The following is a 26,966-nucleotide window of genomic DNA, read 5'->3' as shown; positions in this document are numbered from 1 at the left end:
CATTAAAAAAAATCCGATTCCTGGGGAATTGACTGGAAGAATAAATCATACCTATTCTGTATTTTTGGGGAATAGCATAAAGATGTTGGTGCTTACTGACAAAAATTTGCCTTTCTCTGAAAATACAGTACTATTTACTTATTTTACATTTTGTTAGGTTTGACCTGCCAAAATGTAACAGAGTGCAAATTTTTTCATACACGGTAATTGCCCTAAGGCGGTCAACCACACACAATTGGAACATAAGTGCGAGAACTCAGGACAACTCATAATCAGGGCGATCCTCTTAACGTGATCTGCACTTTGAGTAAACTATTTACTTAATAATTAGGCGTATTTCAGTGTTTGATGGATTCAGCAGTACTCACATCTAGTGACCTTGAAATACATGATTACCCTGTACATCATTACCCCTTGTAAAATAGAGTTCTGTTTTTTGTATGATGGGTTAGTTAGTCTAAAGATCCATGAACCTTCCTGGTCACTCATGCAATGAGTTAACAGGCAATTTACCTGGAGCCAGTCTCTATATGTTTTTCTTAATTTATTTTTAGTTCGAGCATGCAAGCGATTCGACCTGTTGTAAGTATTGTGGGCTTTTAACCATGTCCACCTCACACCCATAACTTTCACTTGTTTGTGGGCTTGCCTTTCAAAAATCCCTTGATGTCATTGGTAATTGCTTAACGTTTGTCCCGCACTGGGGCACTTTTGTTACCGCCTGGCAGGCTGGCCCTGTAACATGGATTATTGCACGATATGCTTCAGCTTGGGCAAACTATTTTTTTCTTTTGTCACTCTCCTTCGTCCTCATGGCAGCCATGGCCCTGACATAGCTCACAGTGCCAATAGCGCAAACTCTATCGGCCATACTAGAGTGGTGGTCACATTGTTCACGCTGTTACCTAATAAGAGTCATTTATTTTGGCTCTCCCATTCACAAGCCATAGCTTTCCCAAAAGCACTTAGAATTGATAAATGCTTTATTAAAACCACAGAAATCCCCAATAAGGCTCTCCCGGCACGGTAGTGTTCTAGCAGCTCAGGCTGATAGAGGTAGCTATAGCAGAGTAGCTTAGGCTGAACTAGGAGACATGCAAAGCTCCTACTATACCACTTATATCATATAGGTACTATATCATAAGAAACACAATGCTCAGGGTTACTAAAAATAAAGGTACGTTATTCTAGTGACAATGTGGCAAAAATATCTCAGAGGATATACTCCCTTAGGAGGTAAGTAAAATACACAAAAAAACACACAAACCAAAATCAGGTAAGTAAAACAGTCAGAAAGTAGTGCAAACACTGTAGAATACAATAGGATGCAATAGGCCTAGGGGCAACACAAACCATATACTAAGAAAGTAGAATGCGATCCACGAATGGACTGCAAGGCTAGTGTAGTGTGTAGAGGGTCATTGGGAGTGTAAGAAAACACTAAGGGTGTCCAAGATACCCCACCCCAAGACCCTGGAAAGTAGGAGTAAAGTACTACTATTTCCCCAGAAACACACTAGAGTCGTGATAAAGGATTTTGCAAAGACCACAACAGACTGCAAAGCACTGAAGATGGTTTCCTGGACCTGAGGACCTGCAAAGGAAGGGGACCAAGTCCAAGAGTCGTGAAAGTGTCCAGGAGGGGCAGGAACCCACTAAACCCAGGATGAAGGTGCAAAATGGCTGCCTCTGGATGGAAGAAGCTGAAGATTCTGCAACAACGAAAGGTGCTAGGAACTTCTTGTAGGAGGCTGGACTGGCTTGTAGTGAGTACCAAGGGGTACTTACACCTTGCACCAGGCCCAGGTATCCCTTATTAGTGTATAGGATGTCTAGCAGCTTAGGCTGATAGATAATGGTAGCTTAGCAGAGCTGCTTAGGCTGAACTAGGAGACGAGGGAAGCTCCTACAGTACCACTAGTGTCACTTGCACAATATCATAAGAAAACACAATACACAGATATACTAAAAATAAAGGTACTTTATTTTTATGACAATATGCCAAAGTATCTCAGTGAGTACCCTCAGTATGAGGATAGCAAATATATACAAGATATATGTACACAATACCAAAAATATGCAGTATAGTATTAGAAAACAGTGCAAACAATGTATAGTTACAATAGGATGCAATGGGGACACATAGGGACAGGGGCAACACAAACCATATACTCCAAAAGTGGAATGCGAACCACGAATGGACCCCAAACATATGTGACCTTGTAGAGGGTCGCTGGGACTGTAAGAAAACAGTGAGGGTTAGAAAAATAGCCCAACCCAAGACCCTGAAAAGTGAGTGCAAAGTGCACTAAAGTTCCCCAAAGAGCACAGAAGTTGTGATAGGGGAATTCTGCAGGAAAGACCAACACCAGCAATGCAACAACGATGGATTTCCAGACTAGAGTACCTGTGGAACAAGGGGACCAAGTCCAAAAGTCACGATCAAGTCGAGAGAGGGCAGATGCCCAGGAAATGCCAGCTGTGGGTGCAAAGAAGCTGCTACTAGGAGGTAGAAGCTGATGATTCTGCAGGAACGACAAGGGCTGGAAACTTCCCCTTTGGAGGATGTGTGTCCCACGTCGTGAAGAGTCGTGCAGAAGTGTTTTCCCCGCTGAAAGACCGCAAACAAGCCTTGCTAGCTGCAAACTTGCGGTTTAGGGTTTTTGTATGCTGCTGTGGCCCAGGAGGGACCAGGATGTCGCCAATTGCGTCAGGGGACAGAGGGGGCGTCCAGCAGGACAAGGAGCCCTCTCAGAAGCAAGCATCACCCGGAGAAGTGCCAAAACAGGCACTACGAAGTGGAGTGAAACAGTGCTCACCCGAAGTTGCACAAGAGAGTCCCACGCCGCCGGAGGACAACTCAGGAGGTCGTGCAATGCAGGTTAGAGTGCCGTGGACCCAGGCATGGCTGTGCACAAAGGAAATCCTGGAAAAGTGCACAGGAGCCGGAGTAGCTGCAAAAGACGCGGTTCCCAGCAATGCAGTCTGGCATGGGGAGGCAAGGACTTACCTCCACCAAACTTGGACTGAAGAGTCACTGGACTGTGGGAGTCACTTGGACAGAGTTGCTGGATTCAAGGGACCTCGCTCGTCGTGCTGAGAGGAGACTCAGGGGGCCGGTGATGCAGTTCTCTGGTGCCTGCGGTTGCAGGGGGACGATTCCGTCGACCCACGGGAGAATTCTTCGGAGCTTCTAGTGCAGAGAGGAGGCAGACTACCCCCACAGCATGCACCACCAGGAAAACAGTCGAGAAGGCGGCAGGATCAGCGTTACAGTGTCGCAGTAGTCGTCTTTGCTACTTTGTTGCAGTTTTTCAGGCTTCCAGCGCGGTCAGCAGTCGATTCCTTGGCAGAAGGTGAAGAGAGAGATGCAGAGGAACTCTGATGAGCTCTTGCATTCGTTATCTAAGGAATTCCCCAAAGCAGAGACCCTAAATAGCCAGAAAAGAGGGTTTGGCTACTTAGGAGAGAGGATAGGCTAGCAACACCTGAAGGAGCCTATCAGAAGGAGTCTCTGACGTCACCTGCTGGCCCTGGCCACTGGCTGGCTGGACCCCAGGAGGGCAGAAACCTGTCTGAGGGGTTGGCAGCAGCAGCAGCTGCAGTGAAACCCCTGAAAAGGCAGTTTGGCAGTACCCAGGTCTGTGCTAGAGACCCGTGGGATCATGGGATTGTGCCAACAATGCCAGGCTGGCATAGAGGGGGCAATTCCATGATCTTAGACATGTTACATGGCCATATTCGGAGTTACCATTGTGAAGCTACACATAGGTAGTGACCTATGTGTAGTGCACGCGTGTAATGGTGTCCCCGCACTCACAAAATCCGGGGAATTTGCCCTGAACAATGTGGGGGCACCTTGGCTAGTGCCAGGGTGCCCACACTAAGTAACTTAGCACCTAACCTTTACTAGGTAAAGGTTAGACATATAGGTGACTTATAAGTTACTTAAGTGCAGTGAAAAATGGCTGTGAAATAATGTGTGCATTATTTCACTCAGGCTGCAGTGGCAGGCCTGTGTAAGAATTGTCAGAGCTCCCTATGGGTGGCAAAAGAAATGCTGCAGCCCTTAGGGATCTCCTGGAACCCCAATACCCTGGGTACCTCAGTACCATATACTAGGGAATTATAAGGGTGTTCCAGTATGCCAATATGAATTGGTGAAATTGGTCACTAGCCTGTTAGTGACAATTTGGAAAGAAATGAGAGAGCATAACCACTGAGGTTCTGGATAGCAGAGCCTCAGTGAGACAGTTAGTCATAACACAGGTAACACATTCAGGGCACACTTATGAGCACTGGGGCCCTGGCTGGCAGGGTCCCAGTGACACATACAACTAAAACAACATATATACAGTGAAAAAATGGGGGTAACATGCCAGGCAAGATGGTACTTTCCTACACTTCTCCTTTGCGCAGAAGATGTCCCACGCAGTGCTGGAGGATGCAGAGTTGTTTCCTTGGCAAAATACTGCAAACAAGCCTTGCTAGCTGCAAGACTCGCGGTTGAAGAAAAAGGGAGCTGCCCGGGCCCAGGAAGGACCAGGATGTCGCCACTTGGGAGAGGAGACAGAAGGGGCCCTCAGCAATGTAGAGGGCCCACGCACAAGAAGGTAGAACCCGCAGAAGTCCTTGAACGCGGGTAAAGAATTCTGAACACAATGGTCGTCTCAACACTGCAAAAGAGGGTCCCACGACACCAGAGATCAACTCAGGGAGCTGAGCATCGCAGGACCGAGTGCTGGGGACCTAGGCTTAGCTGTGTATGCAGGATTTTGTGGAAATGTGCACAGAAGCCCTTGTAGCTGCAGTTCACGTGGTGCACAGGATTACTGTCTGGAGAGGGGAGGCAAGGACTTACCTCCTCAAAATTTGGACAGATGGACCACTGGACAGTCTGGGGCATTTGGGTCCACCACCTGTGTTCCAGGGGCCACACTCGTCAGGATGAGAGGGGTCCCAGAGTACAGGTGATTCTGAAGTTGGGTGCATGCTGAAGCAGGGGGAAGATTCCGTTGACCCACGCGAGATTTCTTCGTGGCTTCCAGTGCAGGATGAAGGCAGGCAGCCCCCAAAGCATGCACCACCAGGAAACAGTTGAGATAGCCGGCAAGAATAGTCGCCACAATGTCGCTGGTAGTCTTCTTGCTACTTTGTTGCAGTTTTGCAGGCGTCCTGGAGCAGTCAGTAGTCGATCCTTGGCAGAAGTCGAAGAGGGAGGTGCAGAGGAACCTGGTGAATTCTTGCAAGTCGTTATCTGAGGAAAAGCCCACAGAAGAGACTCTAAATAGCCCTTAGAGGAGGATTGCCCATCTAGTCAGGGAAGCACCTACCAGGAGGGGTCTCTGACATCACCTGCTGGCACTTGCCACTCAGAGGCCTCTATTGTGCCCTCACACCTCTGAATCCAAGATGGGAGAGGTCTGGGACACACTGTAGGAGCTCTGGGCACCACCCCTGGGGTGATGATAGACCATATCAGATCCCTTTCCGGTGTCTAGGGTACCCCAGCAGGACTGCCCCCTTTTGCCACTGCTCTTCACGGTGGCAAAGAAGCCACTTGCTGCGCACTTGAGACAACATCATAACCACAGGAGATTGGCATTTAGATAACGCCCAGTACTGGTCTCTATGTATGCTGATGATGTTGCTTTATATGTGCAGGACCCACAACTTCACCTCAACATATTAATAGATGAAATTGTGTGCTTTAGTCAGATCTCTGAGATTACAACAAACTGGTCCAAGTCTGTGGTTCTACCCCTGTCGGCAGCTACGACACAGCACCGCTCAAAATACCCCCAGAGTTGGGCTGATGGCACGGTGAGCTACCTGGGCATATGGATTTGCAGGGAGACGGATAAATTATGGTCTGCCAACTACGGCAATGCCATTATGTGGCTAGAAGATAAGGTGATGGCCTGGTGTTCTCTTCCGCTTTCGCTGACTGGCCGTATTACTATTGCCAAGATGGTAATCCTGCCTAAATTTCTATATCTGTTTACCAATATTCCTCTCGTGCTCACATCTAATTTCCTGAAATGGCTTACATCTTTACTTATAACTCTGGCCTGGACCAGAAAACATCCCAGAATCGCATGGGAAATGCTAACACAGCCGTCTGCACTGGGTGGCCTGGCTGCTCTGGATCTGGAACTTTATTATAATTGTGCACAGGCACACTTTGCACTTTTGTGGATGCACCTCATAAAATATTTACCGCATCTGGCTTCAGAACATGATTCTGTTTGGCCTGATCAAATTTCTGTGGTGCTCTACGGGTGGGACGCGGAGTGTTGACACAGTGGCATGCACGGCCCCGGCCTGGCGGGCGCTCCTGCAGCGGGCTGGGACTGGGGAACCCTTTGCGTCCTCGACACCTGTGCGGGACATTGTGAACCTGCGTACATTGGATGGCGGTCGGATATGCGAGCATCTGTGAGACGTGAAGTTGACGACCCTGATGTCTTGGTACCCTGAGAACTCATTTATCTCTCCAGAAGCTGTGCTCTGTACAACGCACAATACTGCGTGCTATCGGTTCACTTACCTACAAATCAGGGCGCTTCTGCAGGCTAGATACCCTGGCTTCCCTGGGGCGCCCCCAGTGTGCCGCACCCTGCAGCTAATGTACAGATCCCCATCTCCCCGCAGCCGTTATTACAGCCCTGTATGTGTATGCAGACGACTGCACCCTCGATAACACCCAAGGCCAGAGAGCAGTGGGAGGAGGCTATAGGGGAGACCCTTTTGGATGATGTATGGTGTTATTGCTGTGCGCACGTGTGAGCTTTCCCCCAACTATTGACAACACCTATTACATTTTAAATTTATGCATTGCTTCTACTACACGTCGAGATGCCTTAAGAGGATGGGTGTCCGGTCGGACGCTAAATGCGATAGGAACTCAGTGCCGGAAGCGGATTTCCTGCATCTGGCGTGGGGCTACAGGGATACTGGATGAATGTGCTGAGTGCGCTGGAAGAAATGGTCGAGCTTGAGTTGCCGCGGTCCCCCAGGTTTGTGCTCCTGGGATATGGCAAGCAGATTCTCCCAAACACAGGAGATTGGTAGGGCTGATGTTGGTGTTTGCAAAGCACCGAGTAGCGATGTGTTGAGGTATGAGGCAGACACCCTGTTGTCAGGATTGGTTGCGTGATGCTGCGTATTGCCAGGAACAACTAGTGGCCTACTGGGAACTGATGCCGCCTAACTCTCAGCCACGAGATATATGGACAACCCTGCAGGCCTACCTTGAATCTCAGCTGTAGTGGTGTGCGACGGCTGTAGGCGTATAAAGTTAAACTTCACCTTAATAAAAGCAATTACAAATGGAGTCACCTTCAAACATTCACCACACCATGCTCTTTCTGTCTAGATCATCTCTCGGTTCCCACACTTGGTTAGTGGGGACCCCAAAATAATAACCCCTCCCTTCAATCAGTGTCTTTTTAATCTATCTTATGGCTGGAACTTTCGTTTTCCAGGAGAGAGTAATTTGTGTTTTAAGTGTCTTATTTGTAATATTATTGCAGTAGGCCTGCTAGCCCTGAAAATGTGTCATGCACTACGCCCTCTAAGACTTAATATATGGTTGCATTGCAATACTTTCAGTCATTTTCCTTTTATGTGGTTATGCCTTCTAGCGGTTAACTATATGGTAACAGGACCATGTTTCTTACAAATGCGATTTTCATTGTGGTGTCTTCTAGGGGCTGTTGTGAGCATTACAGTCTAATGCCAAAGGTTTATTGCTGATAAAGGTTTTTATTGGGTTTAAATGATAATTGTATATGTTTTATTAATCTCTCCTTATTGCAGTTATGACCATGATTCGGGCCAATTTAACATCTTTACTACACTATAGTTGTTTGAACACTCTTGATATGTTTGGGTAACACTTCTAGTTTATTTCTCTCGTGACTCCTCCGTTTGTGTCTTGTTTTAGGAATTGTGTTAGCCAGCCAGCAACACTGATGGTGGGGTGGTGAAAGTGGTATTTCAATGGAAATACCGAGGCAGATTTAAATGAGGATGCTAAATGGCAACATTTTCATTTTTGGCTGTAGACAGAGGAAGAAGGTAAATGGAACTGCTTTAGATATATGCAGGGAAACTGTAATTATTTGGCAGAAAAAAACAAACTATGAGGCAGGGTTGACCAATTTATGTTGCAAGAAAAGTCCGGTTATGAATTTACAAGGCAAATAGCTCTAACTCAAGCAAATGCGAGACCCACTGCATTGCAAATGCTTGTTTTGTTTTGGTAAGAATCCATGGTTTTAACAATTACCTTCCGTGATGCCGTGATTTCTTTCTCGGTGAGAAGTTTATCAAGTTCCTCTTCCGTGTCGATATTTCATTGTCTGAGAAGTCAGCCCTCATTCTGCCCTGGTTCTTCTCTGCAAGGGGACAGCCCGAGAGGCAGTGATGGGCAGTGAACCGTCCGGTAACGTGACCTGACCCATCACAGCCTGGGGTGGGGCATTTCCTAAAGAATTTAAAATAAGACTAATTGGGTAAGGTACAAGCAAAAGGGAGTAACTTCTCTGCACATATCAAAGAAGGTAAACTTATTTAAAACATAATAATAGTACTCCAGGAGAATCTTCATTAAAGTCGTAAGAACTGAACTGTCCTGCCCACGTGCGGGACCACTTGATAGACAGAAAGATAGATAGACAAATAAATAGACAGATAGATAGATCCATAGATAGATAGACTGATAGACAGATCAGTGGCGGTCGCCACTGTATAGTTATAGTTAAGACCTATGTACCATAGGAAATGTTCTTTTATGTTTTGCTAATAACTGTGGCACCCTACAACAAATCTTAACAAATCTTTAAAAAAAAGTTCATCCACCCCAATTCCTTCCTAGAAAGTTTTGGGGTGAGCCATCAAGCAGGAGGCGAGAAAAAGGGGGCCCAAAAACATAATTTCCCCATGTAGTTTCCATAAGGATTTTTAAACAGCGCTACAGCCAAAACAGCTGAACAGAATTTCACCTAATTTAGTAGAAAGCTAGACTTTTATCCGGAAATATGCTTTTTGTGATTTGGCGTAAATCTGTGCAGTAGTTTCTGAGAAATTAGGATTCACTATTAAAAAAAAACTGAATGGGTTTGCAAGAAGCTTGCAGGAGTCTCACAGTTGCGCAGCTTTAAAAAATAGAGGGATCTGATTAGCCGAGAGGGATTTTTATTTCCTGGCACCCCCATTCCTTTCGCAAGTCCCATGGGAGTTTGCACTCTGGTTGACTGCAACCTAAACAAATGTTGCTGCTGACATCTAAAAATAAAAATAGAAAAAGAATAGGGTAAGGATAGCATGACTCTCTAGAATGTTGTATGAGGGACCAGTGCTGGTTCCTAGACTCCTATAGGAGTCCCATGGAAGATGGCACTATCCCCCCCCCCCGACGCAAGAATGTCCCACAGGAATGGGAAAACATTTTTTTTTTTTTTTTAAAGATGTGCTTGGTGTCCTTTGGGCGAGTTGGGCACCTGTGGGGGACTGGGCCATAGCCAGTTCCTGCCAACTAAATATGTACATATTGGGGGTCATTCTGATTGACGCCGCCCGCCTCGCGGGAACCGCCATATGGCCGCTCCGCGGTCGAAAGACCGCGGAGGCCATTCAGGCTTTCCCGCTGGGCTGGCGGGCGACCGCCAGAAGGCCGCCCGCCAGCCCAGCGGGAAACCCCTCCCCACGAGGAAGCCGGCTCCGAATGGAGCTGGCGGAGTGGGTATGTGCGACGGGTGCAGTGGCACCCGTCGCGTATTTCAGTGTCTGCATAGCAGACACTGAAATACAAAGTGGGGCCCTCTTACGGGGGCCCCTGCAGTGCCCATGCCAGTGGCATGGGCACTGCAGGGGCCCCCAGGGGCCCCGCGGCACCCCCTACCGCCATCCTGTTCCTGGTGGGAGACCCGCCAGGAACAGGATGGCGGTAGGGGGTGTCAGAATCCCCATGGCGGCGGAGCGCGCTCCGCCGCCATGGAGGATTCACAAGGGCAGCGGAAAACCGGCGGGAGACCGCCGGTTTTCCGCATCTGACCGCGGCCGAACCGCCGCAGTCAGAATGCCCTGCGGGGCACCGCCGGCCTGTCGGCGGTGCTCCCGCCGACCCTGGCCCCGGTGGTCTCTGACCGCCGGGGTCAGAATGACCCCCATAGTCACTGAAAAAAACTAAGGTTACAGGGACATTATAGTTAGGAAACAGAATTAAAAAACCTTAGAAATTCACTGGTTACAGGGATCTTATTGTTAGGTTCAGAATTTCAGCAGAACTTCAGCAGTCATAGAGTTCTTTCAAGTAAGTATAACTTACGCCCTAAGGTAACTATAACTCGCACCCCCGCCATGCACAGGTTTTTTCTCAAAAAGGCTGCTAATGTTTCATCTAAACTTTTAAGGATGTTATAGAGGTTCTCATGACTGCTGTAATACCTGGGGTAATCAGCAGTGGATGGCGAGGGTGCGAGTTATAGTTACTTTAGAAAGCAAGTCATAGTTACTTGAAGAACACTAGCTATAACTGCTGAATTTCTATGGTTTTGTATGAGTAATATTCAGAACCTAGCTATACGTCCTATAAGCTTTATTTTTTTCAGTGAATTTCTAAGTTTTTTTTTATTCTGTTTCCTAACTATAACGTCCCAGTAACCTTTGTTTTTTTCTGTGAATTTCTATGTTTCTTTTAACGTACAATCATTTTCATTACTATATGTTAATCCAACCAACACAGCGCACAGCCTGAAGGCCCCCACGGTCCCAGGTGGCTCCCCACCTCCTCTGGAAGCCAGTGCTGCTGTTACAGAGAGGGAGCTGCTAAAGCGGCTCCCTCTCTGTGAGAGAAGTTTCCTCTGTCTCCCTGCCTGCATCTTTTAACAGCTCTTCCTCGTTGCAAACAGAATGTTTATTGTGGCTAGGCTGGAGCTGTCAATTCTGCAGTCAAGCTGTAGCAAACAGATATATCCCAGGGATGGGCACCTCGTGATACAGCAGGAATCGGCCCTGGGGGTGGCAGTCCCCAGGGCCATCAGTGGCTCCATAAGGTGGGGCCACGCGCCCCCCTCCAACATGGAAGAAGCCCCGGGGAGGTGGTGATCTCCAGGACTGCGGGGGGTCCCAAACGGACCCCTTTCACTTTGTTATTATAGCCTCACGGATGTGGTTGTCCAAGGGGCTACGGGGCCATACCCCCCCCCCGTTAACGTTGTTTGAAGCTCCATGGAGGTGGCAGTCCTTGGGATGTGTGGGAGGCCGACAGGCCTCCCCCACATAATTTAACTATAGTCCCTGGGAGGTGGTGGTCTCTACGGCTGTAGGCGACCTTGCAGCCTTCCTGCTTTAAGCTTGATCATTGCCCTGGCTAGTGGCAGGTGAGAGGGGAGACCCTCAATGTTAAGTGTGAAGGTATGAGACCTTCACACTTGAGCTATTCAGATTATTTTTATTATATATATTTTTGTAGCGCTTTATGGGCTATCTGGGACGCGGGGATCCTCAAGGCCTAGCCCGTGGCCCCTGACTAATTTAATTTGTAATATGCCCTTATGAGCTATCTGGGACTGCGGGGAGCCTCAAGGCCTCCCTTGTGGTACCAATGCTCAAGCAAGCAGGCAGCTGCTTTTAGCATAACTGCGTGTAGGGAACAGAGATGAAAACTCCTCTTTTTGACAGCGGGACATGCTTGATCATCCCCCCGGGGAGGTGACGATCCCGGGGCAGCTGGAGGACCACCCCCCCCACATTATCACTAAAATGTCCCTTGGACTGTGTCACCCAGGCTTAAAAAAGACAAAGTACGGGAGTCCACTTTTTTTTTTTTTTTTACATTCATGGCGGATCCGCAGATCCACCGCAACGCCTGCCATAAATAAATAAAAAAATAAAAAAAGCTTTTTAGGCCTGGCGGTTCCTCTGGACCCCACCACCAGAGCTAAGGGGTCAGGGTGTCTGTTCCCCAGACCTCTTTTCTTAATTTTTTTACATTTCTGTCTGGGGCTAGGCTCAGGCCAAGTATCAATATGGCTGACAACACTTCCTTGTTGAAGTGCTGTCAGCCAATCAGTTCTCAGCACGAGGTCTGGAGGGGTCGCGAATCCTTCACGTCCCTATATATACAAATTTGGATTTCTTTAAATTTCTAAAAAACTATTTAACTTTTAAGAACAAATAAGAAAAAGGGCTCTTTCTGGACCAAGATCTACCTTTCTGACAAATTTGGTGTAATTTCATTTTGGAGCTATTGCTGTTAAAAATCACTATGGAAAAATGAATGGGGAAAATGCATTTTGAGACCCCCCTTTTTTCTCGGCCCACCCTGTACAGATCACCCCTAAAATTACATACAGCAGCTGATGTGAACGTGAATGTTTTTTGGAAAATTTTGTGGAGATTCGTCAAGCGGTGCCAAAGTTATTAGCAAAACTAAAAACGTTTTTTCTATAGAAACTAAGTCCTAACTATAACCACCTAGCGGCGACCGCCACTAGGTTTTATATATATATATATATATATATATATATATATATATATATATATATATATATATATATATACACACACACAAAAAAAAGGTTTTCTCAGAAGCCCACCGCAAGTGCTGCTGAATGTCAGGATTGCCAAATCTATCTAATCTTGATTCCACTTTCCTCGTTCCTCCACCAACATACAATCCCTATCTCTTTACCTCACTCTTGCAATTTATTTTTCATCCCTGCTTTCTCCTGTTGCCACTGCTTTCCCATCTTTTTCTTCCTCCTTCTTTCTCTAGTTCTTGATCAAAGTCTGATGATGAAAAAAAGTCAGGGTGCCCAAAGATGAGGGCTGGGGCACCACATGTAACCACTGGCTCAAAGTAAGCAGTGTGTGTGTGTGTGGGTGTGTGAGAAAAAGTGTGACACACTTGAAGCCATCTTGATGAAATCAAAGATGTAAAACTGAAAGCATCTCCTTGGGAAAATGACAAAATGAGGAGGTTTGTTTAGTCATTCAAATTATGGTTAGTGCTCAAAAAAGTAGACACATTTTCTAGGAGTTCTCAAATATTTTTCTCAAAATGTTAGTAAACCTTTCTGACATGCAGCCTGAAACATGTATTTTCAATATTAGCCAAGTCTATCAATTAACTTCCTAGTAATCAACTAGTTTAACATAGTGTTTTAATGAACGACTGGGGTGCTAACATGAGAGTTCAACATGCACTCTGAACATCAGCAGCAGTCTGTCATTTAATGCCCTAGTGATCAAATGCAGCTTTATCTCAAGAGTTCTAATGAGTATCTCTATAGCTAACATTTTGTATTCCAAGACAAAACTGAAGCGTTCTTGAATGTCATTTTGTTCGAAAAAGAGCTATAGAAAACATTCCTGAAGAGCAGGCTAAAGTAAATGGGCATTGGAATGGTAATGCAGGCATAAAACCAAAGGGTTAAAAATGTGAGGGTAGGCGTGAGTTTTTAGTAACTAGAGGCATCATGAATTTTAAATGGGCTGGAGCCACAAAATTTAGTGCTGCATCATTATTACTAATCATATGTTAATCAGTGTTTTAAAATGCTAACCTGTTTGTTAGAGTGTGCGCATACACTTATGTAACGAGGGAAACTAGTTGCTTAACTGTAACTATAGTTCTCCAGTAATGGAATCTTTCATAGATTCACATTCTTGAATCATTCCCCGTCGTCGAGATGGGAGTCCGGGGTACCTTAGAGAAGAAAATGTCCCCAAAGACATAATAGCAATAACTTACAGCTCTACTTTTAAGTAATCTATCCAAGTCCTTATGTAAAAAAGAACCAGACTCCAGCATCAACCAGTCAGACAATCCCACCCTCTAGAACCCTCCTGAGAGAGGCTCCAGTACCTCAGATTTTCTAAGCACTAGTCGGTATCCTAAAAGTTGACTGAGAAAAGTAAAAAGGTGAGTTTCTCCCGGGAGGTGGTTGGGTTGCATGTGAATCTATGAAAGATTCCAATACTGGAAAACTATAGTTACAGGTAAGTAACTCATTTCCTTACTCCAGTATTGGAACTTTCATAGATTCACATGCTTGAATCGGACTACAACGCAGTATTCACAGCACATTGCATTGAAAATAAATCTTTGGAATTACTGACAGATACCTATCTTAACTGAAAAGGCATTGTAGTATTCTAACATGTAAAGATGCTATACTTATGAGCATAAATATTCATGTCCGTCAACAACTATATCTACATACAAAGCACAACTATTAAAATATGCAGTGTGCAGTACTAGAAAAGAAGGATGTAGAGAGGTAGAGTTAGCTAACCGTTACTGGACCGCCTGCCATACCTCTACATCTCCTTGAGGTATGGCATCCAGACAACGTGTGTGTACTTTTCCAAGTGGCCGCTCTGCAAATGTCTTGTAGGGGCACACCTGCGAACAGTGCCATCGATGTTGAGACAGATCTTGTGGAATGTGCCTTTACTGAGGATTGTAAATGCTTACCAGCTGCTTAGTGACAAAACTTTATAGCAGCTACTATCCAGCTTGCTATTCCTTGTTTCAAAAGAGCTTGGCCCTTTCGCAGTGCGATATAAGCGACAAATAACTGTTTTGACTTGTGAACATTTTTGGTTTTCTCCAAATAAAACTTAATATTCCTTTTGATGTCTAAAGAATGAAGAGCCCTTTCTGCTGGAGATGATGGATTTGGGAAAAAAGACTTCAAGATCAAAGGCTCGTTAATGTGAAAGTCTGATGGTACTTTTGGAACAAATTTGGGGTTTGTGCGAAGTATCACTCTATCGTGCTTAAATTGAAAGAAAGGCTCTTGAATGGTTAGAACGCATCTAGTAGAAGTTAGGGCCACCAGAAGAGCAACTTTACACAATCAGTATTCCAATTCTGCTTTGTGAATGGGTTTAAATAGATGTCTCATAAGCTGAGGTAGAATTGTACTGAGTTACCAGGAGGGTGGAGAAGGTTTTGCTGGTGGAAAAACTCTAAAGAGTCCTTTCAGAAACTGTTTTATTAACCTAGAGGACCATAAAGACAGAGATGTCGGGAACGTCTGAAACAAGATATGGCCGCCAAGGGAACTCTGATGGATGTATGAGCTAATCCTGTTGATGCCAGATGGAGGAAATAGGGCAATATCTCCACTGGAGGCGACAAAAATGGACTAATCTGTTCTTTCTGACAGCATAAACAAAACCTTTTCCATTTCAGAGAGTATGATTTGTTTGTGCTATCCGCTCTGGTCTTTGAAAGTATTCTCCTACATTCAGGGTGAATGTTTAAATGGGCAAACCCATTGTATTCAGGAGCCAAGCTGACATCTTTAGTGATTTGGGGCCCGGTTTGCAAGACTTGACCCCTGTTCCTTGTTAGGAGCTGTGGTGAGACTTTCAGTGGAATGCGGTCTTTCTCTGAGAACAGGAGCAGTTCCGAAAACCAATGTTGGCGAGGCCATTACGGAGCTATGAGGATTAGTCTGCAAAGTTCTCTCTTGATTTTTGTGAGCACTCTTGAAATCAGGGGAATGGGTGGAAAAGAGTAGGCAAATATTCCGCACCATGCCATCGAAAAGGCATTCCCACGAGCTCGGATGGTGATCCCAGCTTGCATTAAAGCGGCATTTGGTGTTCTGCGGAGTTGCGAAGAGATCTAGCTTGGGCTTTACCCATTCCTTGAAGACCTGGTCAAGCGCCTCCTGGTTTAACTCCCATTTGTGACAGGAGGATGTTAGTCTGCTGAGGGTGTCGCTTTCTCGTTATGTCTTCCTGGCAGGTGTTCTGCTTGTAAACTGACCCCATTTTGAATAGCCCGATTCCAAATATTTTGAGATTCTCGAGATAGGAGAAGAGACTTTGTTTCTCCCTGCTTATTCAGGTAATGCATTGTTGTTGTATTGTTCGCTCTTATGAGAACCGCAGATTGTTTTATTCAGGGGAGGAGAGCCTGCAGAGCCAGAAAAACTGCACTCAACTCTAGGAAATTGATGTGATATTTTTTAAAAGAGCTGTTCCACCTTCCTCTGACTCATAGATCTTGAAGGTATGCCCCCATCCCTACAGATAGGCATCCATGGTAATAACCAATGGGGGTTGATGGAGCAGAAATAAAAGACTTACTGCGATGTTCAGATGTTCAGATCACCAGTGGAGAGCTTCGATCATACAAGGAGTCACTGTGACAGAGTCGTTGAATGAGCCCTCTTTTTGAATCCATTGAAGATCCATTTCTTCTTGTAGGAGGCGCATTCTTAGGCGACAGAATGGAATTAGTTGAATGCAAGATGACATCATCCCCAGTAGCGATTTGTAACTGCGTACTGAAAGAGACTTTCTTCTTTGAACTCTGTTTGCTAGAGATAGGAGTTTGGTTTGTCTCTCCAATGTAGGGAAGGCCTTGTCTCTGATTGTGTCTATTGTTGCCCCTAAAAAGGTTGTTAATCTTGATGGCAAGATCTTTGATCTGTTCTAATTCAGGGTGAGATCCAGTTCGTCAAATAATTATATGCAAGCCTTTGCTGAGTCTTGATACAACCACGCTTTTATTACCCAATAGTGTAAATAAGGAAAAATCTGATGTTTTTTCCTTTCCAGCCAAGCTGCTACCGGAGCCAGACACTTTGTGAAGATTCTGGGGGCAGATTTCAGGTTAAATGGAAGAACTCTGAACTGGAAATGGCTGCTGGCTACTGTAAAACGAAGACATTTTCTGTGGGCAGGTGAAATTGGGATATGAAAGTATGCATCCAGTAGATCCAGGGTTGCCATAAAGTCTCCATGATTCATGCGGAGGAGTATGTCCTGCATCGTGACCATGCGAAAGGTTTGACGTTTGAGGTATTTGTTTAAGTCCCGGAGGTCGAGAATGGGACACCATCCTTCCCAGTTCTTGCATACTAGAAAGAAACAGGAGTAAAAACCTCTGCCCTTTTCCAAAGAAGGGGCTCTCTCTATAGCTCCCTTCTTTAACATGGTCACGACCTCCAGACGGAGTTGTTTTAGATGCTTTTGAAGGAAGGTATGAGGTGGTGTGATGGTGGGATTTGGATGAACTCCAAAGTGTGGCTAAATTGAACTATCTTGAATACCCACTGGTCCGAAGTTATTTCTTGCCATTTTTGAAAAAAGTGGGATATTCTTCCCCCTATTCTGTGAATTGGTGGTGGGGATGTAGCCGGAGCATGAAAGCTGTCATTGGCGACAAACTGCGTCTTTGCCCTGACATGCTCTACCCCTAGGAGGAGGTCTGGAATAGGACACCTGGGGTGGCTGTCTCTGTGGATATTGCGGTTGAAACTGCTGAGTTGCATAGAAAGGATAACAACGGTTTTGAAAACTGCCTCTATATGATGGGATTCCACGACCTCTAAAGGCTCAAAAAGGCAACTTCTTGAATTGTAGTGTACCCAATGATCTGGCGGTGTCCGTATCAGTTTATATCGTTTGCAAGGCTTCATCCACGTGTTTGCCAAAAAGAGCTTCCCCATCAAACGGGAGGTCCAATACGTTATTTTGTACTTCAGGTCGGTCGAAAGAAAGTTGCCCTAAGCCAGCCTTGCCATCGGAGCACTGCCTCACCTACTAATTGTCTAAAAACAGTGGTAGCAATATCCACTGCGCAATCAATAACCTCAGCCGAGGTGTACTCCTCCTTCAATAGGATCTTCTTTACTTCCACCTTTGAATCCTCCGAAAGGTGGTCAAGATACGGAGCAATATCTGCCCATAATTGCCTGTTGTATCTGCACAAAATTGCCAAAGAGGTTGCTGCTCTCACTATAAGTCCTGACATAGAGGAAAACCGCTTCCCAATGTTGTCCAGCCTGCTACCTTCCTTGTCGGGAGGTGCAGAAATTGTAGTTGATGGATTCTTTGAACGCCTCTGCTCTGCCTAGGTTCTGACTAAGTCTAGCTTCGGATGGCCAATGAGACAAGTTGGAGCGTCTTCTGGAGCCTTATACTTTTTGTCTAATCTTGGTGAGACCGCTGTCACAGTAGCTGGGTTTTTCATTACTTTTAGACCTTCCTTCCAGATGTAACTCACTATGGGTATAAAGCGTGTACTCTTTTGAAAGGGCTCCATAAAATCATATTGGAAGCTGTCCATTTGCTTAGATGGCATGGGCTGCGCAAATCTCTTCACTTCTCTTTCAAGCAGATTATAGAAACCCCCACCATCTCATGGGGGTGAGTCCACCAGAGTAGGCAATGGAGATGATGGGGTTGGTAATACATAGTTGTCCCAATCAGATTGCATGTCAAGGAGCTCCTTTTCCTCTCTCTCCTCATCCGAGGAGTCTGTAACTTGCATAAAGATTCTCTGCGGGGTAGTCCTCGCCAGTCTAGGCAAAAACATAGGTTGTGGTACTGGGGTGGAAGGTATTGACGGTGGCGGTTCCGCTGGGATTTTCTCTGACCGTGGTGCCGACGGAAACCTTTTTTTGTAGTCTGACAACATAAGTTGGAGATCAGAGATAAGGGAACTTGGGATACAGACCATATCCTCTGGCACACCTTGTTGGTCTCTCTGAGGAGAATAATACTGCTGGTAATATTCTTCTTCATCATCTTGACACTTAACATGGAACTGAGAAGAACTATGAGCTGCCCCAAACGGCCCATCATCATCCGATTCTTCCTCCAGTAGATGGGCCAGAAGTAAAGGTGTGACCTTACTTGGAGATGTGGCATGCGGAGTCATATCCCCTTTTCCAGTCAAGGCCTGAATTTTTCTCCTCGACGACGGTGTCAACGATGAGGTCATCAACGAAGTTGTTTCAAATCTACGAGCGTCCACCTCTGGTCTCCCTCGACGATGTCATCAACGATGCCGTCGTCACCGGAATCTTCATCGTCAATGGCAGCGACAACGGTGTCATCAATGACATCTTTATCTTCATCGTTGACTGTCTGGACTTAGTTACCATCGACGTAGATGTCGTGGACAAGCAGGAAGCAATAGTCAATAGGCTAGTCACCTTAGACTTTGTCATCACTGATACAGCCGCCGTATATGTTCTCGTCTACGATGGTGTCGACAACTATGACTTCGTCGACGGTAGGGTCGTCGTCAACAGTCTGTAATTTGGGGCTGAAGAAGGCTTTTTAAAAGCAGTAATAATTTTCATTGGAGGTGTGGATGGCTCTGAAGAAGGTTTAGACACCTCCTTTGAAGTTGAAGGCTGGTGTTTAGATTTTCATGAAGACTGTCTCTCATGAGGTGATGTTGATGAACTGTGGCCTTCACCAGACCCCTTTGAGGTTTTTTTAAAAGCTTTTGAGGGTTGCCCTGAACCCTTTTCAGAGTGAGGCGATATTTGTCTCTTTTGGGACTTTTTAGAAGACCAGGAAGATTCCTCACTGCCAAAATATGAGATTGTTTTCTTCCTTGTTTTAAGCTTTTGGAGCCATATGAGCAGTCTTCCTTCTCTATCCTTCAAAGTTTTTGAGGAAAAGGTACAACATACCTTGCATTCAGCAGAAGAATGTTCAGGATAGAGGCAATATATACAGTCTCTATGTGGATCCTCAGAGTGGAGCCTTTTCTTTTCACATGTACTGCAGGCTCTGAAGAGACTTTTTCTCTCTATGTCAGACATTATGCTGATAATGTCAGGCTCCAGATATCCGGAGTGTGAACAAGAAACACTCTAGAATAGAGATAGAGAATAATCTCAGATGTAGTGGTAAAATCTACTTCCACAGGAAAAAATAAGCAGAACTCGATAGAGACTCCCTATCATGACGTGCGGTACAAAATCTGAGGTACTGGAGCTTCTCTCAGGAGGGTGTTAGAGGTTGGGATTATCTGATTGGTTTGTGTTGGAGTTTGGTCCTTTTTTACATAAGGGCTTGGATAGATTACTTAAAAGTAGAGCTGTAAGTTATTGCTATTATGTCTTTGGGGACATTGTCTTTTCTAAGGTACCAGGGACTCCCATCTCGACAAAAGGGAATGATTCAAGCATGTGAATCTATGAAAGTTCCAGTACTGGAGTAAGCTATATTTTATGTATCTTTAGTATAATCCTTAGTCTATAATAAATTCATAATATTCTCTCTAGACTCCAACCTGACCATGCAGGACCAGATCAAGTCAAACGCTAATAATGCCTTCCTCAGCCTTAAACTTCTTCACAAAATCAAATCCTTCATTCCCCAAGATGACCTTAAACTGGCCACTCAAGCACTGGCACTCTCAAGACTAGACTATGGGATCTCCATCCTCACTGGCACGGCCAAATTCCGACTCGCCCCTATGAGGTCCACTCTTCATGCAGCTGCTAGACTAGTGACGGGAACTAAACATTTTTACCACATCTCCCCAGCCTTGAGGAGTCTGAAATGGCTCTCGATTGATGCCCGTTGCCTGTTCCGCACTGCCTGCCTAACACACAAAGCCCTTCACAGTGGGAAACCTGAATACCTCGCTAACAAGCTAGTGAAAGCTGGTCAAACCAGATCTCTGAGAAGCACAAACTCTCTCCTCCTCCTCCTACCAAAACCTAACAAGCAAAAAACCCGGTCATGCTCCTTCTCAAACAACGCTCCGAGAATATGGAACTCCTTACCCATTCACATCAGATCTAACCCTTCCCACATGACCTTCAAGAAACTACTGAAAGACCTCCTCCTAAACCAACCCTCACATCAATAAGGGTCTCTCACTCACCACCCCTCCTTCCTCGAATTGCCACCCTTCTATTCAAGAGAACCCCTATGTATCCTCATTCTACAAAGTGACTCTTGACTCGTGTGTTTCTTATGTTTATTTTCTATTCTGTTGTAAAGCGCTCTGTTACCCTCTCGGTCTTGCTAGCGCTATAGAAAACTCTTAAAATAAATAAATAAATAAATAATAATCTAAATGTTTTCCAGATATGGGCCTAACTGCGAGTAAGTCTCAGTTGTCCAAAGTCTTTTCTACTATAAACTTAATGCTGCTTTCAATGTGCTTTACGTTTTTCACCTTTTGTTGTGGGTGTCCGACAATCTACGTTTGTTATGAGAATAACTAATTAAGGGCCAGATGTAGCAAAGGGTTTTTCCCATTCTGTGTCAATGGGAAAATGTGTTCGTACATATGGCCCTATATGCTTTTAGAAATGTTAGTTTAGAAAATGAATTGGATACTTATGATTTACATGGTTTGTTGAGTTCAGAAAGATCCTTCTGTACCAGGTGGATCAGACTGTAGATATCTTCAAGGCCATGCAGCAGCCCTTTCCTTTGTTTGGTGATGGGACCATGGGTAGTCTGCCTGCTCCCAGAAGATGGTGCAACCTGATTGGCCCCTCAGTTGGGGAGTTGCTGGAAGGAAGTTCCAGGAAAAAATCTGTGTGATTAAATTGTGGGTCTCTTAGAATAGTTAGAAGATCCTGATCTGACTTTGCTGAAGGAAGACCTTTCTCCAACTTTGCTTGTTTCCTTATACTTGGGTCTTGAGCATAACTCCTGGATGTGCTTGTCTATCCTTTGCCCAAATCTTTGCCGATTCGCTTAAAGCTGACCTCTTTCGTTCATAATATCCCCTCATACTGTATGCTTTATTTAGGTAAGGCTAGTTCCTTTATGGGAATAATATCTCTTCTTTTCCATATTATATATTGTATAACAATTTATATTGCCATCTACATAAAATGTAAGCTCAGAGTGAACAATCGTTTTAATATATATGCTTATTTGATAAACTCATTTCTAAATGACTAAAGATTGTAACTTAAACTAATCTGCTAAAAAACCTTCATGGTTTGGAAACCATGCACTTTTCTCATTCTTGTGAAGCCAAATAGGTTCCACTGTAATTTGATTTAACTATTGAAGTTAGTTTCCACAATACACTTCCAGTCAATTTTAAAAGGTCCATACGCCAGTGATGCAACCTGTATGACGACTACACCGGGTGTGTACACACTATCACTCACTCAGATGCCTATTCAGAACTAGATTCAGGGATGGGAATACATCAAAATAGGTAAAGGAACAGTGTTTAAATTGGGCGTGCAACAGAAGTAATGGTGTGAGCACGCCTCTACTCACTCAGATGCCCAATCATGGCTACACTAAGGATTGAAATATATCTCATGAGGCAAATATAGAGTGATACAGTAGGGTGTTCGAAATTTCGACTTTGTTTTTCCTTCCAACTGTTTACCTCCCCTTCCGGTCCATGTCTTCTCACCCTGTTCACAATCCCTTATAGCAGCTTTCACCCTTTCTCTACCTCTCTGTGTTCTCTTTATCAATAACTTTTCACTGTTTCTACACTTGTGTTCTTGCTTCTTGCTACCCCATCTGTTTTTCGCTTCATTACCTCTTTTTACCTTTTCGTCCTCTCCCATTCTTCTTCTTATCTGGCTCCTTTTCATTCTTTGTTCTTGTGAAAAATGGGTTATTGTTTGAGAGGGGTGAAACCCTTCTCAAGCAACAACCATATTCCATGTCAGGGTGAACCACAAAAGTCACTAAATTAATCTGTACTTAATCCTCTGGTAGCTTGGCACAAAAGCAATTAGGCTTCACTTTGAAGCAGTGAGTAAAGTATTTATGCCACACCTAATCAATAACAAATTAAAAACACAACACAAGAAACATCTGACACCAATCTGGAACAACAGAGTATTTTTAATAAATAAACCGATACCAGAAACAACAAAAATCCAAACAGTAGAACTGGAGATACGTAATTTTGAAGTGTTAGGTAAAAGTAGCACCAAAAAGCTTGAAAATGCCAAATGAAGATATCTTGTCTGATGGGGCACTCTTCAGCGACTGCAAGGCGCTCTCTAATGCCAGCCAAGTGTCCAGGACTTGGGGGGGGGGGGACTCTTGGGGATCAGGACTCGCTCCAGCAGACACCAGCAACAGGGTTACAGGAAGGTGAAGTTGAGGCTGGGCAACTGGGCAGATGCAGGACAGGTCACTGTAGCTTGTTATGTCCCCGTAGTTCAGAACATGGGATCATTGAGCTAGCCTATTGAATCACTCTGGTGGTTCTGGGCTCAAGGAGCAGGCCTAGTCTTCCTTTCTCAGGCAGCAGGGCAGCAGGGTCCTCCCAGCTGCAGAGTAGTAGAACAGTCCTTCTGAGGCTTCGACAGGTCCAAAAGTGAACTGAAGAGTGGGTCTGAGAGTCTTGATTTTATTCCTGGTGCCAGCTTTGAAGTGAAATAAACATTTAAAATCACCCCCTCTCTAAAGAGAAGTGTCTGGAAATTCCTGCCTCCCTGCCCTGGTCCCAGTCTGTCTGTAGTCACAGCAGGCTAATGTGAGGTTTTCTGTGTATTAGTTGAGGCTGAAGTGCAAGTCACGCTGTGAATAGCTCCGCCCTCTTATCCTGCTGTATGGCACATTCTGCCAACAATCCTTCTACTGTGGGGCTGTCTCGGAGCAATACACAAATGCAAGCTTCCAACTACACCTAGTCATGTGACCCCGAACAGAATATTAAAATACATGCAATACTGACAGCTACATAAAAACAAGGCATATTTGACAAAAAGTGTATTCCCGTACCTTGACCAAATCTGATATTTTAGAAAAACTGGTTTTAAAAATGTATTACGAGCAAAAATCTATAAAGGAAAAATCAATGAGAACATGGCGAAAGGATGTTTCATTGAAATATTCCATTATTATCCTCTATCCCATTATACCATTTAGAGCGAGAAAAAGTTAGATTACAGCCAAGCTGCATTTTAAGTAGATCTAGGGGCATTTGTTTGGGTTTTGAAGATCTGTCAGGAAAATCTCTGCATGACCACCAGTGTTAACTATGAGCATTACAGACATATTCCATATCCAAGGTTCGGGAGGTAATAAAGGAGGATTGTATCAGTGTGTTGATTGAAAAATGGAACCCAGGTAGTTGTTGTATCAAAAATACTATGAACAGTTTTCTGTGAGTCAGCATATATTGACCTTAGTTGTTCCTCTAACCATTTCTGTATACTTACAAACAGTATGTAGTTGTTGTATCAAAAATACTATGAACAGTTTTCAGTGACTCAGCATATATTGACCTTAGTTGTTCCTCTAACCATTTCTCTATACTTACAAACAGTGCCTGTCTCATTGGTGTTTTCTTAAAGCTCTTCCAGATGTGTCTGCAAGTACCTTTAGATGAAGGTAAGTCTGCATATATTATATATAAATAGTGTCATATGTCTATCAAAAAAAATTGAACATTCACTGAAAAGTCACAGTTTAAACTGAATTATGGCTTTAGCAATTAAAACCACTGAAATTGGCCAGTTATGGTTTACATCAATTTGCATCATTGAGAAGTCATGTGGAGCTCCTGTCATGCTCCGTGACTAGCTTCCGCCTGGAGTAGCAATGGCGGGCGGACGCGCACGGAAGATCGCGCTGCGTTGAAACAGAGCGGCTGTCTGCTGAGCGGCGATTTGTACACCCCCTCCACCCCCCTGTTCGAGATTCATCGGGAGTTTGAGAAATGCCTCCGAATGAAAATCTTTTTGTGAGGTGATCCGCGAAGTTGGCACCAGTCGGCGGTCCCCCAGCATTGGGGAGACCGAAAGGCTGCAGGAAGGGGGCGATACATCAACAGGAGTGTTTGGGATCTCCCTGTTACACTTGCTGGTAGTACCTCCTTTCCAACTGCTGGCTGACACATCTTGAGGACGGCAGGAGGTATGGACAAGCAGAGAAAGAGGAGGGGAGAGGAGGGAGACGAATGACACGGACTTCAACAACAATCAGTCAGATAAGTGGAATACTGGAGTGGGACATGTGGTTTGGGGGGATAGGGGTGGCGGCATAAGAAGCTGCGGTGGTCAGCATAAGGAAACTATTTGAGTAACTTTGCATGGATTGAAAAAGAATGTTAAAGACTGCAAAAGGAAAAAAATATATAATTGACAGCTGCTGGCAGGGGACAGGTCAGTGTGCGGGCAGAGGGCACTTTTTGTTTTCTTTTTCTCCCCCTCTTTTTTTTTCTCTCTTCAGCCGTCAGTCGTCAGATGTTCCTTCAAAATTAATAGGGGTCTGGGGAGTACGACGAAAGCAGTTTGCAGAAGTGACTGTGTTTCCCTGACAGCCCCTGTTGCCCCGGCCACTCCTGCCACTCATTTTCGTGCGTCCTAAACCCCCGCACCTAAGACATTCAAGTTGCCTATCAAGTTATCTATCTGGCCGCCTCTCCCTATAGTTTTATCACTCCACTCCGTCTCATCTCGACTTACCTCCCCCTCCTAGAGTACGATGAAACGTATGACCCGGGACGGTGGCCTTAAAGCACGAACAGTGGCAAAACACACGAGAGGAGCAAAATCTAAACCCTTGTCTCCTGCCTTGGGCAGGTCCAGGCATAGCTCTCATCAACAAGACGGATCAGTCTCTCTTAGAGATTCTGCAGAGGGCAAGAACTCTAGGTCCTCCTTCTCAGCTCTCTCGTCATGCCCGAGCTCGGCATAGGGGAGGACTCTGTACAATCGGCAGCGCGGTCGGTTCACCTGCATTTTCAGGATTGTTCAATAGGTGTGACTTCCTCCTTATTACCAACCTTAGTATTATCAAACAATCTCCCGCCTTCTCACTCTACCACATCCTCTCAATGTAAAGGGAAAGCCTATCCGCTTTTTTCCAGCATTGCTAGAGAATCACCTGAAGCGACCACAGGAGGCTCATTAAAAGAAGAAGGATCCAAGAGTACAATTCTGCCAGAAGAAGAAGAAACTGCAACTAGTATTACAGCACCTCCCAGGGATGCCACTGCTGGGGTGCCAAGTGGATCAAGGATACTTCATCCAACTTCAGAAAACCTGGCAACCAACACTCTGCTTTCGACACCCAGTTCCTTGCAGAGCCCCCTCACTACGGGAAATACAGAAGGTACCGTAAATGTTACCGCAACAATGGAGGAGTTGATGGGCCAGATCCTAGTGGAACTTCGAGCCATAAAAGTCTCGCAGGAAGAAACTCGTAGGGAGACAAAGGAACAGTTGAACCAACTCAATACTCATTTAACACTTCTTTCGACTAGAGTATCACAGGTGGAGCAAAGGGTTTCGGATTTGGAGGAAACCAATAACCAAGTGGAGACAGCAACATCTTGGGTCCAATCCTAACTAGAAGGTTTACAAAATAAGTTGGATGAGATAGAAAACAAATCACGATGTTGCAACCTTAGATTTGTAGGGGTCCCGGAGGAGATGGAAGCTGGCTCATCTGTAACTAAGGTGGTGTCTGACCTTATTAGCAAAATCGTTCTTCCGGACAGGGTAAACCCGGAAGGAGATTTACCCATCATGAGGGTTCACAGGGTACCCTTTGTGCGTCTGGTCAATTCAAAATATCCACGTACTATTCTGGTTAATTTTGGAGATTTTAGAATAAAGGAGCAAATTCTTTCTCAAGCCAGGAAAGCACGTGAATTTAAATTGGACGATGGTTCTAGATTTCGTGTGTTTTCAGACATGTCAGTGGCAGCAGCCCTTCGGCATTGGAGTCTGTCGGACTAATTGATGATTTAAAAAAATGGGGGGCCCGGCTGATATAGTGCAACTAGCAAAACTGAAAGTATTGTATAAGGGTCAAGCGAAAGTCTTTCAAAATGTCCAGGAAGCAAGGAACTTTTTGCAGCATGTAAAAAAACAAGGAAATAGTTAGTAGAAGTCTCTCTGTCTAATGTGACAGGCCAGATTTTACATATGATATATCGATTTTTTGATGTCTCAATATTGCATGCTTTTCATGGCTTAGGTGTAACACATATCTGTTTCTTTTCATAAGCTAGGGCACAAGGATAGCAGATATTGACATTAGGTGTAGGGGTTGGGAAATGTATTAAGGAGGGGGATGAAGGAGGATAGGGGGAAAGTGCCAGAGTTGCTCAAGATATTTTCTTTTTCGATTTGGCGATTAGCTTTTATATGCCGGTGTCAGTGCAGGTCCTCCGCCTTGCTGCTCCTGGAGGCGAAGGCTTTATCAGGTGCCACGTCAATGCACCCTAA

The 26,966-nt window shown here is 45.0% G+C and overlaps 1 protein-coding gene across 3 annotated transcripts in view; it reads right to left on the bottom strand.

The window, feature by feature from the left end:
• L3MBTL1 (L3MBTL histone methyl-lysine binding protein 1) overlaps positions 1-26,966 on the bottom strand; it is a 420,932-nt gene that overhangs the window by 85,430 nt on the left and 308,536 nt on the right. For all 3 annotated transcript variants that reach the window (XM_069243749.1, XM_069243751.1, XM_069243750.1), the window contains one exon: positions 8,294-8,491. In XM_069243749.1, coding sequence (XP_069099850.1) covers positions 8,294-8,491 — 198 coding nt within the window. The remainder of the gene's footprint in view (positions 1-8,293; positions 8,492-26,966) is intronic.

Source organism: Pleurodeles waltl, chromosome 7 (assembly GCF_031143425.1).
Source record: "Pleurodeles waltl isolate 20211129_DDA chromosome 7, aPleWal1.hap1.20221129, whole genome shotgun sequence".
Classification (NCBI taxonomy): Eukaryota; Metazoa; Chordata; class Amphibia; order Caudata; family Salamandridae; genus Pleurodeles; species Pleurodeles waltl.
This window is presented reverse-complemented; position numbering and strand designations above follow the sequence as displayed.